The sequence below is a fragment of the Callorhinchus milii genome, unplaced genomic scaffold, assembly GCF_018977255.1.
Source record: "Callorhinchus milii isolate IMCB2004 unplaced genomic scaffold, IMCB_Cmil_1.0 Scaffold6, whole genome shotgun sequence".
Lineage (NCBI taxonomy): Eukaryota > Metazoa > Chordata > Chondrichthyes > Chimaeriformes > Callorhinchidae > Callorhinchus > Callorhinchus milii.
The window spans coordinates 23,702,358-23,716,725 of NW_024704747.1; the positions used below are offsets into that span (position 1 = coordinate 23,702,358).

The window sequence follows — 14,368 nt, forward strand, 5'->3', positions numbered from 1 at the left end:
TGTCTTAGTCATCAGTTACGAATGTCTGAATGTGCAGTGTTCATTCAAATGCTGGCTTTCTGTCTGCCAAATACAGGGCAATTACCTTTCAATAAATAAACAGACAGTAGTCAAAACAAATCGTGAGCACATATTTGGGAACATGCTACATTTCCATCTTAAATAATCCCTCGTTGCCATTATCAATCAAGTACAATTTCACACAAGAAACGATTTAAAAAACAGAATGCACTTGCAATTGCCTGTAGGTCAGAAAATAAAGCATTGTTTTATAACAAAATAAAGTACTAAGTTACACTAAACTGTATTCTTGTTGAATGATTGATCATTATCCAAGCCTCACAATTTAAGTACATGATAAAGTGATGGTTCATCTTAATTATACAGAGAAGCCTGAGGGAAGAGTGATTGGCACCACTCTGGCTGACCCTGATGAATCATCTGGATATTACGCCCTAAAGGTGAATAGTAAATTGTAAAAGTTGAGTACTCTGGGGTTAGTGATACATATTTCTTGGAAACCAGTCAATTGCGTACCAGGAAAGAGGTCGAGAATGTTCAATTATACAGTTTTTCAATATTTTCAGTTTTCTACAATAACATCCTTACATTTGGTATTTTGCGTCAGGAAAACGTCCCAAAGTGCTGCACAGGATACATTATAAAGTGTACTGATTGTGTGTCTTTTTTTTGCTGGTGAACACCCACAAAGCTGCTCTCTCTTCATTCATGGATTATGGGCCTCTTTTGTTATGCCGTTGAGAAAAGCTATCCTTGTTCTGAATGTTAGTTCAAAGCAATGAAAACTTGAAGGTGGCCCACTCTATGAAGGAATCCATCCTGCACATCAAAAGTGCAGCTGGACTGTCATTCTTCTGAAAAATTACTGTTGGAACATTACAAGCGTTACTCAGTGCTAAGAACACAAGAATACTGCAGCTGCAAAAACATCCATATCAATACTTAATCTCCTCTGTGGAACTGTCCTTTGTATGCATAGGTTCAAAATGCAGTTAAACGTTACCTGAAAATGTGCGAAAAAGCTAATGGATCTATGACTCACCTCTCAGTATCGCAATATAAACTCACCCCCTGGGCTTTCCACAAGTATTGGGGCCAAATTTGTGACATTCATGTTTACTGTTTAACTGGAAAGTCAGTGAACAATCATTTCACCAAGATCCTTTTCCTTCTTTGGACATCCCTTTACCTCCACACAATTCCGAGTTCCAGTGTGTAATATCTAAATATAAACCCACCCATCTATTAACTGTTTAGATCTCTCGGTGCTGATCAGTCTTCTGTTATCCTGGTAATTTACCTACTTAGATGGCATCACATCACATGCTTTCACTTTACAAGGTAGTATTTTCTTGGAGTTTTTACTAAATGAACAGTAAGGTACCTAAATCCAACAAATGTATAGTGAAACTAAGTAAAATTTTAGCTTTAAGGGCATTATTAACAACTTTACGTAAAGAATGATAAAGATGGTGGATGCTATAAGACCTGGGTCACACAGGTACCACTCCCCATGAAATGGAAGCACCTTTCAGAAAAGCTACATTAACTTTCACACCCCAGGTACCACAGTACTGCTATATAAAGTTTAGAAGTAAAACCAAAACCAATGAACTGAGGTTTAAATGCATTTTATTTACAACCTGCACAGACATGAAAGATAAGGAAGTCTAAAATTTTGGACACTTGCATCATTCTCTTGTGGCAGTTTTTCAATACGGATCACTGTTGGTTCACAATCTTCATCTTGTTGAATTCACAAACTATAGGCTTTACAGCAGTGTTCGATGCACTGTTAACCTGCTATTAAGCATGACAATTTGCTTACAACACTCCAGGTCAATACTGTATTCCACTTAGAAATAATCTTTAGAATAATTTAATAAGAAATAGTAGTTTGTTTCACTCTCCCTTTATTGAGTTTGTAATTTCATATCCTATGCTCTGATGGGTCTATAGCCTCCCTGTCCAAAGTAATCAGGATTCCAACATCCTTTATTAAAGGGTGCACTTAAGTTTAAGAACACTTTTGCACACAAATTGGTCGGTCTTCATTGCTGAGCTGCAAACATTTTAAAATTAAGTGTTTAATACTCATTATTAAAGACAATCAGCAATGTTTTTTTTTCACTCACATTTTGGCCATTTTTGAAAGGTAGGTCTAAACTATTGGTGACTTTAGGGCAACAGGATGACCATGGTGTGGGTCAGTGTTTACCAGATGGGTATATTTCAAAAGCAGCATAGGAGAGGCCTACAGGGTTCAAACATTAAAGTAATTAGTCAGATATCGATTGAATTTGAAGTCTTTTTGAATCTGCATCTCCAAGTCTGTATGAAGCATGCTCCAGCTCCTCAGGTCTATTCTTCCAAATCTAGGTCATCTAATTCTTCTTCTAGTTCATCAAGGTCTTCTCCAGTAAAGAGGTTTTCATCTACAGGAACGCCATCGATTTGGCCATCTGATGATTCTCCATCGAATTCACCATCTTCAGCCCCACTGTCGATTCCTCCTGAAGCCTCACCCAATTTATTTTCTGTATCAAATAAAACAGATCTTACTCTTGATCATCTTCATTCAACAGAAAAGATACTGCTGACAATAATGTATTATTGTCCAACATATTCATAAAAAACGTAATAACCAAGAAATTGGGATAATGAGGCAAACTTTTTTTTACAATCAACATAGTAGATGTAGGGCAGTAGATTTTCGTATCACTACATAGTAGTGATATAGAAACTACATTAATAAGGCTCTTGGTAGCTTAGTTCAATACAAAAAGCAATAATTATACTTGTAATTGATTTCCTGTATGGTCAAATGAATCAAGTCAACACCGGGCCCAAATATTACAATTCAGCAAGTAAGCCACTGGCACATTTAAACTGGACTCACCATCTGTATCATTGGATAGTTCTTTGGGTAAATTTACAGAATGTGTTGTTCCTATCCGATCATATCCAGTAGAAACGGTAATGCCAGTTTTATCGATTTCTTGTGGCACAAATCTAGAAATATCAATATCATTGATCTCTGTTGTTTCTTCCACCTGGAAGGAAAACAAATAGTCACAAACTTAGCTCATAGTTCAGAGTAAAACAGTAGCAATGTGTAGAACGGGAGTTACCTCTTCCTCCTCTTCTTCAGGATATTGCGAGTCATCAGCTTCTGCATCATCATCATCGACCAGATCAGGTCGAAATTCAAAGACTTCCCGACCACTCACCTAAAACAATAACAAATAAAACATTTAATACCCTTCAACCAGACTACAAAAATGGCCAGTCTTTCAGAAAGGAAAACATTAATATTAAAACCTACACCAAAAGCTTTGCCAGCTTTGAAATCTGCCTTTCTCTTCTCCATATCTTTTTGTTCTCTCTCAATTTTCTCTTCTCTCTTCCTTTTCTTCCATTGCAAGAAGGTTTCTAGAGTGATTCTCGTGACATCTGGTCCCAAGGCGGCTCGCTTAAAAAACAAAACAAAGTTATTCATTTTTCATCTATGAGAATTAATGGCAAATCAATAAATAGTTCAACTGTTGGAATACATGACTCCGGCATACATTAAACCTTTGCTTCCAGGTAGGTTTGCTCAAAAACTAAAAGAATAGCATCACCATCTGGTGAAGATGTGTATTGCAAATAGTGTTTGGAACAGAAGCTACTGAGAATTGACTAAAATTCAAAAGCTATATATATATACACACACACATACATACCCACAATAAATATAACATTTTACAACAGCAAGCAAGTGGCTTCTTCAGATTGATCTGCCATCTAACTCAAGGGCTCACCAGTGAAATTATACATCATGTTTTATAGTTACCTCCTTTTCTATCAAATCTTCTAATGAAATTTCTTCCTCCTTAGATTCTTTCTTCTGATCTTTTTTTAATACAAAGCCTGGTGGCAACGCATGACGGTATATACAGGTGTCACCTCCTCCAGGACAGGCCCAGAACCAACCGTATTTGTTATTCTCTATGGCTTCAAGGAAATATCTGCATACCTAACAAGGAAACAAGATTGAAACAACGAAGGTTCAACATTCAACTTATTGTAGAACTTAATTCAATGTACACATTCTCTCATACCATAGATAAATAAAACAATAAATAATAATCATTGCAACTGATAAATTGCCTCATCACATCGTTGAAACGTCTCAAAGCACTTCATATTTTGGGGCGAATGTGATAGCTAATTTGCGCACTGCAATGTCCCACAAACAGCCATGGAGTCAGTCACCAATTTTATTTGGGGTGCTGTTGGCCAAGACACCAGGAAAAACTCCCTTCTCTTTTCGAATAGTGCCATAGGATTGTTAACGTCCATCTGAACAAAGCAGACAGGGCCTTGGTTTAACATCTTATCCAAAGGATGAGTGTCAGCATAGACTATATGTGCATCAAGTCCAGACAAGGGTCTTGAACCTACAACCCTATGACACAGAGGTGAGAGTGCTACCATGTATTATTGCCAGCCAGGCTGACACACCAAGTTGCTTCCACAAAGTTCTTCAAAATAGTTATGCAGGTGTAATCTAAAACTTAAAAAGCAACATTCAATTTCTGTTACAAAACAAATCCTGTCCCCCTTCTCCTCATGTTTGTGAGCGCACGCACACACACACACACAGTGTAGAATTTCTGTAACATTAGGTGAAGGCCAGAGAATAGGACAGCAACCTACCTATTCCCTTAATCATGAAATCAGATAGTGTGAAAGTGGAAGGATCTGTCCGACAATTGTGCATATTAGAAGCATTAATAAAACTTACTATTTCAGTTTTTAATTTCTTCTGCTCAGATTCACCATGCTTCTTGTTTATGACCTCTTCAAGTTTCTTTTCATCCCAATTCTCCATTGTGTCTAAAATGGAAGCAAAATAGGTGGTTTCTTTCAATGAGTATGTGAAAAACAGTTATTCAAAATCAATGCAGCATTTAACTTATATCATGGTAGTTAGCACTCCTTGCATTTGATATAACATCTGACGTCAAAAGATCTCAAGAGGCAAGGCAGAGGGATTGAGAGAGTTCCAAAGTTTCAGGCCGTATTGGCTGAAATCACAGGGAGATGAGGAGCAAGGGACAAACAGGAAGCCAGAGCCAGGCGAGTGGAGGCAGCAGGACATGGAGTGGGCAGTAAGCAGGTTGGAGAGGTAGGGAGGTGCCAGGGCATGAAGGGATTTGTAGATGAGTGTGAGGATCTTGAAGTCGATTTGTGATAGGGAGCCAGGAGAGTCTGGCAAGGACTGTTGTGTTGCAGGTATGGAGGAGTTTGGTGAGGATGAGCATTTGGGCAGATATGAAGTATAAATATACTGTTAATCGGATTTTGTGGATAGTGGAGCTGGGGAGACTGGCATTGAGCCATTGGAACAATACTTTTGAATAATAGAAATGTAGAAACATCACAATATCTTGTGAAATACATCAAATAAAGAAGACCCAAATCATTTAATTTTAACCTGGCTAAAGAAGGAGCAGGAGTTTAAGACAATTTTTTTGAAGTTAGTTTCTCTCCCTCCAATAAAAATTCTCTGGTAGAATTCATACAATATGGTAAATAAATCACACAAGGAATCACAACTATACTAAATGAATTGTGCACAAAGTAAATTATAAATAACAAATGTAGTGATTTGATAAGTTACTTTACCCAATATAATTATTCAACATGTGTGGACTGTACAACTCCCTAGATTGCATTAATTGTAAGAATTCCCAAATGGAAAGAAGACAATCCACCCAGTGAAAAAAATGATTCCTCCCTCCAAAATTAACAAACAAGACTTAAGTGAAATTTACTGCCAGTTATTGTACATGAAGGTCTATTTGACAACTTACCCTTTTCAAGGTCTTCGTCTCTGCCGTCATAATAGATACTACGCTTTTCACTCTTCCTTTCCAGAGTCAAGTCATGTGAAAACTTGCATTTGTCACCCTTGGTGCACTGACCTTGTTTGAAAAAAGCACATACCACAGATTTCGGATCGACTCCTAGGAGAAAAAGCAGGTGGAAATCAGAACATGAAGTGCTTCAACAAATTCCAACCTAGCTTATTTTAAAAAATACATATAATATGATTTTCTGTACACTGTTTTTAGATAAAAGTGATGAAACTCAGATGGAGATTCTGATACTCAGATAATTAAGCACTTTCTAAAGCCAGAGATCTCTGAATGCTCATATAAAATAGCTGAAAATTCCATGTACACTACACTGGATAAAAAATACATCAGGCAGGAAAAGATATAAAACAGTTTATACTGGTGTTTACTGATGATTTGTTCCTATGTATAACAACGCAGTTACTGTATTGAAATATTATAGTCCTAGTAACTGCAATCATTTGGTTGCATTGATGGTTAATTGCAGGATCTCATGCAAGCCAGGGCTGTAATCATGGACTGCAAACCACATGCCATTGAAGAAGATGGTTGCAATGCCACCCAGTGGTAAGAAATCAGCGCTAAAAAAACATAGGTTAACAATACTTCACAAGTCACCTATGAAGGGTTTGATCTCAAAATTCATCATTGGAATCCTGTCATTGTTACAGATGAGATTAAAATGTTTCTACTTTGCATTACATTTAGGATTGCCTAGAAATCTCAGCATTATCACAAACATACAGCATATATTTTTAAGGGGGGGAGGGGGTTGACAGTGAGGTGTTTTTTAATGCTTCGGGTTTACTCGAATATCTCAAGGGTGTAAACATTGCCGAGGCCAAAGTCACTAGCTGACTTGTGAAACTCATCTTTCTCCCTACCAAAGTCTCTGAAGGTCTATGAAGAAGTGGAGCGCCAGGAGACTGATACGGTGTGCCATTCCTGCTGGCACGAGGTCTCGCAATGGAGTGTTGTAGTTGCTGCTGAAATAGGAGAAAAAACAATGTGGGAGACAGACAGTGGAAGATAGTGTAAAATTGGGAGACACAGGAAGACACTAGAGGTCAGATAAGAAAGAATAAGGGCAGGCAGAAATCAAAGAACAGATATAGACAGGCAATGAAGGGAACGGGTGTGAAAGATTCCGTGGACAGATAAGAGTTGCGCACTTTCATGGGGAGGAAAAGAACACAAAATATCTAGAATATGCCTTTAAAAGGAGGGAATGGGTAAAAGTTGTATGCTTGTGATAATGCTGGTCTTTATAGAAAGCCTTAGTGGTCTATAGATTCAAGACATTAATAGCATCTTATTTGTGTAAAATTGTACTGGAGTAGTTGGACTGGGGTTGCTCAATCAACGAGTCTTCTGAACACAGCCAGAAAATAAACTATTGTTTTGCATTCAATAAACAGCACAATAGTAATCCCTTTAAATTTTCGTAACAACATTAAACCATTGAGTGCCTACTACCAGATGCTAGCGAACAACTGTAAAATAAACAGCACACAATACAACACAATTCAATAACGGTATTGCAAATAGACCACAAGTGGTTTATCCACCATCTTTTAAAAGAGATGACTCACTAATTACATTTGCAGGATATAATTTTTTAAAAAGGATTGGGTCAATTCACAATGAAAGTAGCTACCAAAAAACATATTTTGATTTTCCAATAAGGATTTTTACACCATACTGCACAAATTATGATATATTACAATTGTCAAGACATCCAATTTAAAACGTTTTCTGATACAAAGATTTCTGAAATCTAGTTAAACTAACACATGAAAACATGAAAATGCACAAAGTGCAAATCTGTACCAATACAAATTAAATCGACGTTCATTTTTTGTAACACAATGTAACCAGCAGTGGTTTCTGTTAGCACAGTAAAGAGAAAGCATTCTAATAATATTTAATAATAATGTTGATTTCACCAGCAATATTTGTGGGATGCTGGACTGGAGAATTTTTTTAAAAAACTTTTAAAAATATATAGAAGAATATGTCGTAGAACTAAAAATGCAATATGTAATTCCAGGTTTGCATACTGGTTTCAAGCACGTACCCCAATATTCACAACATTTGAAGACCGGTTGATAGTCAAACTTATACAAATCTTCCTTTTTGAGTAATCTAAATAGAAGACAGGTAAACCCCATCTCACAAGCATTTCTTCCCAGGAGACACATTAAACACTTTAAATCACATTGCTCAATGTGTGCCCAGGAGGCTGAAAAAGCATCAATATTCAGCCCTTGATACTTTAGGAAATTTTTAAAGATGAGTTACCTTTGTTGACTTTCTGAGCAACTACTACAGGTCTAAAAAGTTCATTCAGCTCTTGGAGCTCTTTCTTCTTATCATCTTTCTTCGATTTCTTGTCTTCACCTGGAAGGACCTAACAAGAGAACATAAATAATCTCACTCAAATGAACATAATGTAAATGAAACACAGAAACCTACAGTATAGAAGGTCATTCAGCCCATCAGGTCCACAATGGTTCACAGAGCAGAACTTTACTTGGCTGCACTAAGATGTAAAACCGATCACCTCACTATTTTATAGCATACAGGATGATCATTGTGCAGTTGTACTTAGACTCCATAAAATGCCAGTTTACCTTATATAATGGGGCATGCTCAAAGACCAGGTGGATCCTGTAGCTTAATGGTTAGAGCGCTCGCCTTGCAAGCGAGAGGACCTGGGTTCGATTCCCGGGCAGGACGAATTGTTGGGCAAGTTTCCTTACTCCACACGTCTCTGTTTGCCTAGCATCAAGTAGGAACCCGGTTAGTCGATTGGCAGATCGCATATCCAGGGGCAATAGTTCATTTAAAAAAATAATTACCAATGTGCAATTGTCTGCCGCATTTTGCCCACAAAATATAGTCAATTCATTTTACAGTATATTCTTTGAAGCGCTTTGAGACGTCTCGAAGATGTGATAAGGCGCTATATCAGGATTATTATATTACATTATTATCATGACTGATGACGTCACTGCCTATGTGCACAGAACGCAACCAAGTGCTCATGTTGTACTGTTTTATTGGTATTTGGAGCCAGTGATTAGATGTGAAGTATGACGAGGGGTTCTGAAGTGCGACGATGGGATCTGAAGTGCAACAATGGTATTTTGATTTTCAGATAACAAAATGGCAAGGTCTATAAGCTAATTGTGTCATAAGCCAACCTCCATTTCATACCCTTGTAAATGTTGCCTTGACATTCAAGTTTACAAATAATGTGATATTGTTAAATATGCTCCACAGACAGCAATATTACCAACGTTCTTGAAATGCAACATGTTAACTACAAGACTTCAATACTTAGTTTGCAGTACATTTTTTGCACCAGTCTGTCCATATTTGACTTGGTTTGTGACGGTTTTGATGAACTTTTGCTGTTTTGCTCCCTTCTTGTTTTTCAGACCAAAGGTTTTATCCTAGAAGAGCAAAAAGTCAACATGAGAAGGATGAACAAAGGAAAACATTCATAGAAACTTTTATATTCTACTAGCTATACCCATCGTAGCTTTGCTTGCAACCAAAGGATCCAATATGGAATGTAGATTGACACACAGAGAGACACACATTTTGTCTTTATCTATATTCAGCTGGGAGGATTCCTGCGGGAGGACTCCTTCAACATATTTTCTCTTAGTCTCTCTCTCAGTTCCATCACAAGACGAGCACCCAACTCGTAAAATACTCAATTTTATCAAAAGTTAACCCGAATAGCTGAACTCTGCACTACGTTTTTAATCCATGAAGGTAGAATAGTCACAGTGGGTTGAATATATGAAGTTTGTGAAAGAAGTCTTGACAGATTGCTTGGCTTCTCTCATTCTTTCTTTTATGTTGTTGGTGTTATAAAGTTAAGTAAAACTAATTTTTGGACAAATTTATATTCAAAATAATTTGGATAAAATGAAAAATCCACATCTTTCTTTCTCTCTTACATGTACATCTGTGTATATCCAGTTGAAAACTTGTTTTCCCCCCTAACCTATAGTCTATCAGGCTAATTATTTGTTCTAGTAGCTCTCATGCTGCACATCTGAACATTTTATCAATGAGCACAATCCCAACTGTTGTTTTGCTCAAGTATCACAGGCACAAGTGCATATACCCTGTATAAGAACCAAAATGGGTAAGAATCCCAATGTACAATGTTTAAGCATGCATTACTTTGCATACCCATCTGTTCCAGTATGAAGTATTACTGGTGAGTGAAAATTAGAAGACAAAAGCAATAAAAATTAGTGTGAATGATTTATCCATTCTAAATCTGTCAAAACTTCATCCACTGGTTGGGATGAATGACACTGCAATTTTACCAACCCTCAATAACTAAGATTGTAAATAATGTCAAGAGTGGATTTATGTTGTGGAGCTGTACTCTTAACATTCAATATAACCAGGACAGCTTCATCCAACCCGCTGATAAAACTATACCAAGGGTACTCATAATCCAACCTACATGGCTGCCTGTGGTCTTCTGTAGATTTAACGTTCCTTAGTTTCTTTGTCTCAATTTAGGACTTTTCAAAAGCAGGATAAATAATAATCCTTGCATTTGATATAGCGCTTTTCATGTCTTCCAGACATCTCAAAGCGCTTCATAGAATATACTGTAAAGTGAATTGACTGTACATTTGTGGACGAAAGCGGCAGGCAATTGCGTACGGCAGCGTCCCACAAACAGTTGTGGACTGAGTGACCAAATCATTATTTATTTATTTTTCCTGAGGGATTATAAGGAAACTGGCCCAAATTTTCGCCCTGCCAGGAATCGAATCCAGGCCTCTCACTCCATAAGGATCCATAAAGAAAGCAAAATTGATAGAATTGAAATTAGACCTTCAATCTTCACCGTGGCCTAATGAAGCACCTGGCTTCCTTCCCACTGCTTGTCCAGGTAGGATACCCTACCGGTTAGGGCTTTGGCTTGCAGGGTTAAAAGGAGATGAGTAAGAAGAGTCCCTGTCCCCGGTGACTGGACTGCTGTCAACATCAGTATCAGACCAGTGGAATCCTGTAGCTCAATGGTAAGAACACTCGCCTCGCAAGCGAGAGACCTGGGTTCGATTCCCGACAGGCTGAAACGTTGGGCAAGTTTCCTAACTCCACACGCCTCTGTTTACCTAGCAGTAAGTAGGAACCTGGTTGTTAGTCGATCGGCGGATCGCTTTCTGCAGGTAATAATTCCTTTAAAATAATAATAATAATTTGGTCACTCAATCCATGACTGTTTGTGGGACACCGCTGGGCGCAATTGGCTGCCTCGTTTCGCTCACAAAATACACAGTCAATCCACTTTACAGTATATTCCGTGAAGCCCTTTGAGACGTCTAGAAGACGATTCTGACATTCTGTTGCCAAACATGTCACCTTGGAGCCAGTTTAACTCCCAGGGAAGACTCCACTGAACTCCTCCAAACCCCTCCCCCCCCCTCCCCAAGCAGGTTACTGCGAGCGAGCGAGCGAGAGAGAGAGGAGTCCAACTTACAGGGAAGGAGTCCAAAACTCAACACCGCGCATTAAGAAAGAGGCAGGTTCCCATAAGCAGAGATGTCAAGTGCTTCTCGTGCCTCAACTCCATTTTAAAACGAGTTTTAAACACAGTGTGTGTGTGGTGTGTGTGTGGTGTTCCCCATATGCTCACAGACATACAGACTGACAGACAGACAGATAAACATATAACAACATCAAATAAAGCAGCTGCTTTGCTATTCACAGCCACATCGCGAGCATAAAACAAAACATCGGGTGGCGACTGTCATGTAACCAAAGCGATGCGAGCGGGTCACGGCGCTGCCATTTTGTGTGGGGGCTGATGAGGGGGAGAGAGAGAGAGAGAGAGAGAGGGGGGGGGGGGAGAGGGGGGAATAAAAACAGAAACAGGCAGCCCCGCATCTCTGGACCGGAGAAGGAAAGGGAGTTGAACGTGTCACTCGGTGGTCCCTTCACTTGTCACAGCTCAGGGCGACCTCCAACCGTTTCCACTCCTTAAATCCGGTAACGCGAGAGCGAGGCCCGGGGGCCGGGACCCGGGGCCCGGGGGGGGGGGGAGACCGGGAGCGGCTCGGAGCCTCTCACCTCAGGCGACACCAGGAGTGAGACGCCGCCATTATTCGGAGGGAGGAGGAGGCGGGAAGCGGGAAGCGAGAGGCCGAGGCTCTCCCTCCCGGCGCCGGTCCCAACTGAGCGGCCCAAGGCCCCCTCTTTCTTTTTTTTCCTTCCTTTCCCCCCCCCCCTTCTCTCTCTCTTTCTCCCGCTCACCTCTATGATCTTCTCTTTCTTCTTCTGCTCGATCTTCTTGCTGGGCTGGCTGGAGGTTTTCTTGGGGGGCATGGCCCTGCCTCGCGCTGCCTCCCTGTCTCTCTCTCTCTCTCTCTCGCTCGCGCCGCCGCCGCCGCCGCCACCGGAAGTGCGTCGCCCGCCTTCCCGCCCGCAGGCTTCTGGGTAAACGTGGGCTGGGCTGGACCGGACTGGTTCCCCCGGCAACAGGGAGAGCGTGTGTGAGCGAGAGAGAGAGTGAGATAGAAAGAGAGTGAGATAGAGAGAGAGTGATAGAGAGAGTGAGAGATAAGAGAGTGTGTGATAGAGAGTGTGTGATAGAGAGATAGAGAGTGTGTGTGATAGAGTGAGATAGAGAGTGTGTGTGATAGAGTGTGTGTGATAGTGTGTGTGATAGAGTGTGTGTGTGATAGAGAGTGTGTGTGATAGAGAGTGTGTGTGATAGAGAGTGTGTGTGATAGAGAGTGTGTGTGATAGAGAGAGTGAGAGATAGAGAGAGTGAGAGAGAGAGTGTGTGATAGAGAGAGTGAGAGATAAGAGAGTGTGTGATAGAGAGTGTGTGATAGAGAGAGATAGAGAGTGTGTGTGATAGAGTGAGATAGAGAGTGTGTGTGATAGAGTGTGTGTGATAGAGTGTGTGTGTGATAGAGTGTGTGTGTGATAGAGAGTGTGTGTGATAGAGAGTGTGTGTGATAGAGAGTGTGTGTGATAGAGAGTGTGTGTGATAGAGAGAGTGAGAGATAGAGAGAGTGAGAGATAGAGAGAGTGAGAGAGAGTGAGAGAGAGAGTGTGTGATAGAGAGAGTGAGAGATAGAGAGATGGAGAGTGTGTGTGATAGAGAGAGTGTGTGATAGAGAGAGTGAGAGATAGAGAGTGTGTGATAGAGAGAGATAGAGAGTGTGTGTGTGATAGAGAGTGTGTGTGATAGAGAGTGTGTGTGATAGAGAGTGTGTGTGTTAGAGAGAGTGAGAGATAGAGAGAGTGAGAGAGAGAGTGTGTGATAGAGAGAGTGAGAGATAGAGAGATGGAGAGAGTGTGTGATAGAGAGAGTGAGAGATAGAGAGTGTGATAGAGTGAGAGATAGAGAGTGTGTGATAGAGAGAGTGTGTGATAGAGAGAGTGTGTGATAGAGAGAGTGTGTGATAGAGAGAGTGTGTGATAGAGAGAGTGTGTGATAGAGAGAGTGAGAGATAGAGAGAGTGAGAGATAGAGAGAGTGAGAGATAGAGAGAGTGAGTGATAGAGAGTGAGAGATAGAGAGAGTGAGAGATAGAGAGGGTGAGAGATAGAGAGGGTGAGAGATAGAGAGGGTGAGAGATAGAGAGGGTGGGAGATAGAGAGGGTGGGAGAGTGTGTGATAGAGAGGGTGGGAGAGTGTGTGATAGAGATAGAGAGAGAGTGATAGAGTGGGTGAGAGAGATAGAGAGAGTGAGAGAGGTAGAGAGAGTGTGTGATGGAGTGGGTGAGAGTGAGAGATAGAGAGAGTGTGTGATCCAGAGAGTGAGAGTGATAGAGAGTGTGTGATAGAATGGGTGATAGAGATAGAGTGATAGAGAGAGAGAGAGTGATAGAGAGAGAGTGATAGAGAGAGAGAAAGAGATAGAGAGAGGTTATTATTTATTATTATAGTGATAGAGTAATAGAGAGAGTGATAGAGAGAGAATGAGTGACAGAGAGAGGGTGATAGAGTGTGTGATAGAGAGAGAGAGTGTGATAGAGTGTGATAGAGAGAGTGTGTGATAGAGAGAGAGAGAGATTGAGAGAGAGTGATTGAGAGAGTGATCGAGAGAGAGCGTGATCGAGAGAAAGTGTGTGATAGAGAGTGATAAAGAGAGAGTGATAAAGAGAGAGTGATAGAGAGCGAGTGATAGAGAGAGTGTGATAGAGTAATAATAATAATCCTTGCATTTGATATAGCTCTTTTCACGCCTTCTCGACGTCTCAAAGCACTTCACAGAATAGACTGTAATGTGAATTGACTGTATATTTTGTGGGCGACTTGCGGCAGCCAAATTGCGCACAGCAGTGTCCCACAAACAGTCGTGGATTGAAGTGACCAATTTATTATTGTTTTTTTTCTTGAGGGATTATTATTAGGCGTGTGGAGTAAGAAAACTTGCTCAAGAG

The 14,368-nt window shown here is 40.2% G+C and overlaps 1 protein-coding gene across 1 annotated transcript; it reads right to left on the bottom strand.

Moving 5' to 3' along the window:
* Positions 1 to 1,636: 1,636 nt before the first annotated feature.
* On the bottom strand, positions 1,637 to 12,385 carry zc3h15 (zinc finger CCCH-type containing 15). The gene is made up of 10 exons (XM_042336521.1): positions 12,225 to 12,385; positions 9,284 to 9,385; positions 8,229 to 8,337; positions 5,883 to 6,035; positions 4,811 to 4,902; positions 3,857 to 4,039; positions 3,347 to 3,493; positions 3,153 to 3,251; positions 2,921 to 3,074; positions 1,637 to 2,558 (listed from the first exon to the last, which is right to left on the bottom strand). The coding sequence occupies exons 1-10, from the start codon at positions 12,294 to 12,296 to the stop codon at positions 2,383 to 2,385; spliced, it is 1,287 nt and encodes a 428-aa protein (XP_042192455.1). The 5' UTR covers positions 12,297 to 12,385; the 3' UTR covers positions 1,637 to 2,382.
* Positions 12,386 to 14,368: the final 1,983 nt, after the last annotated feature.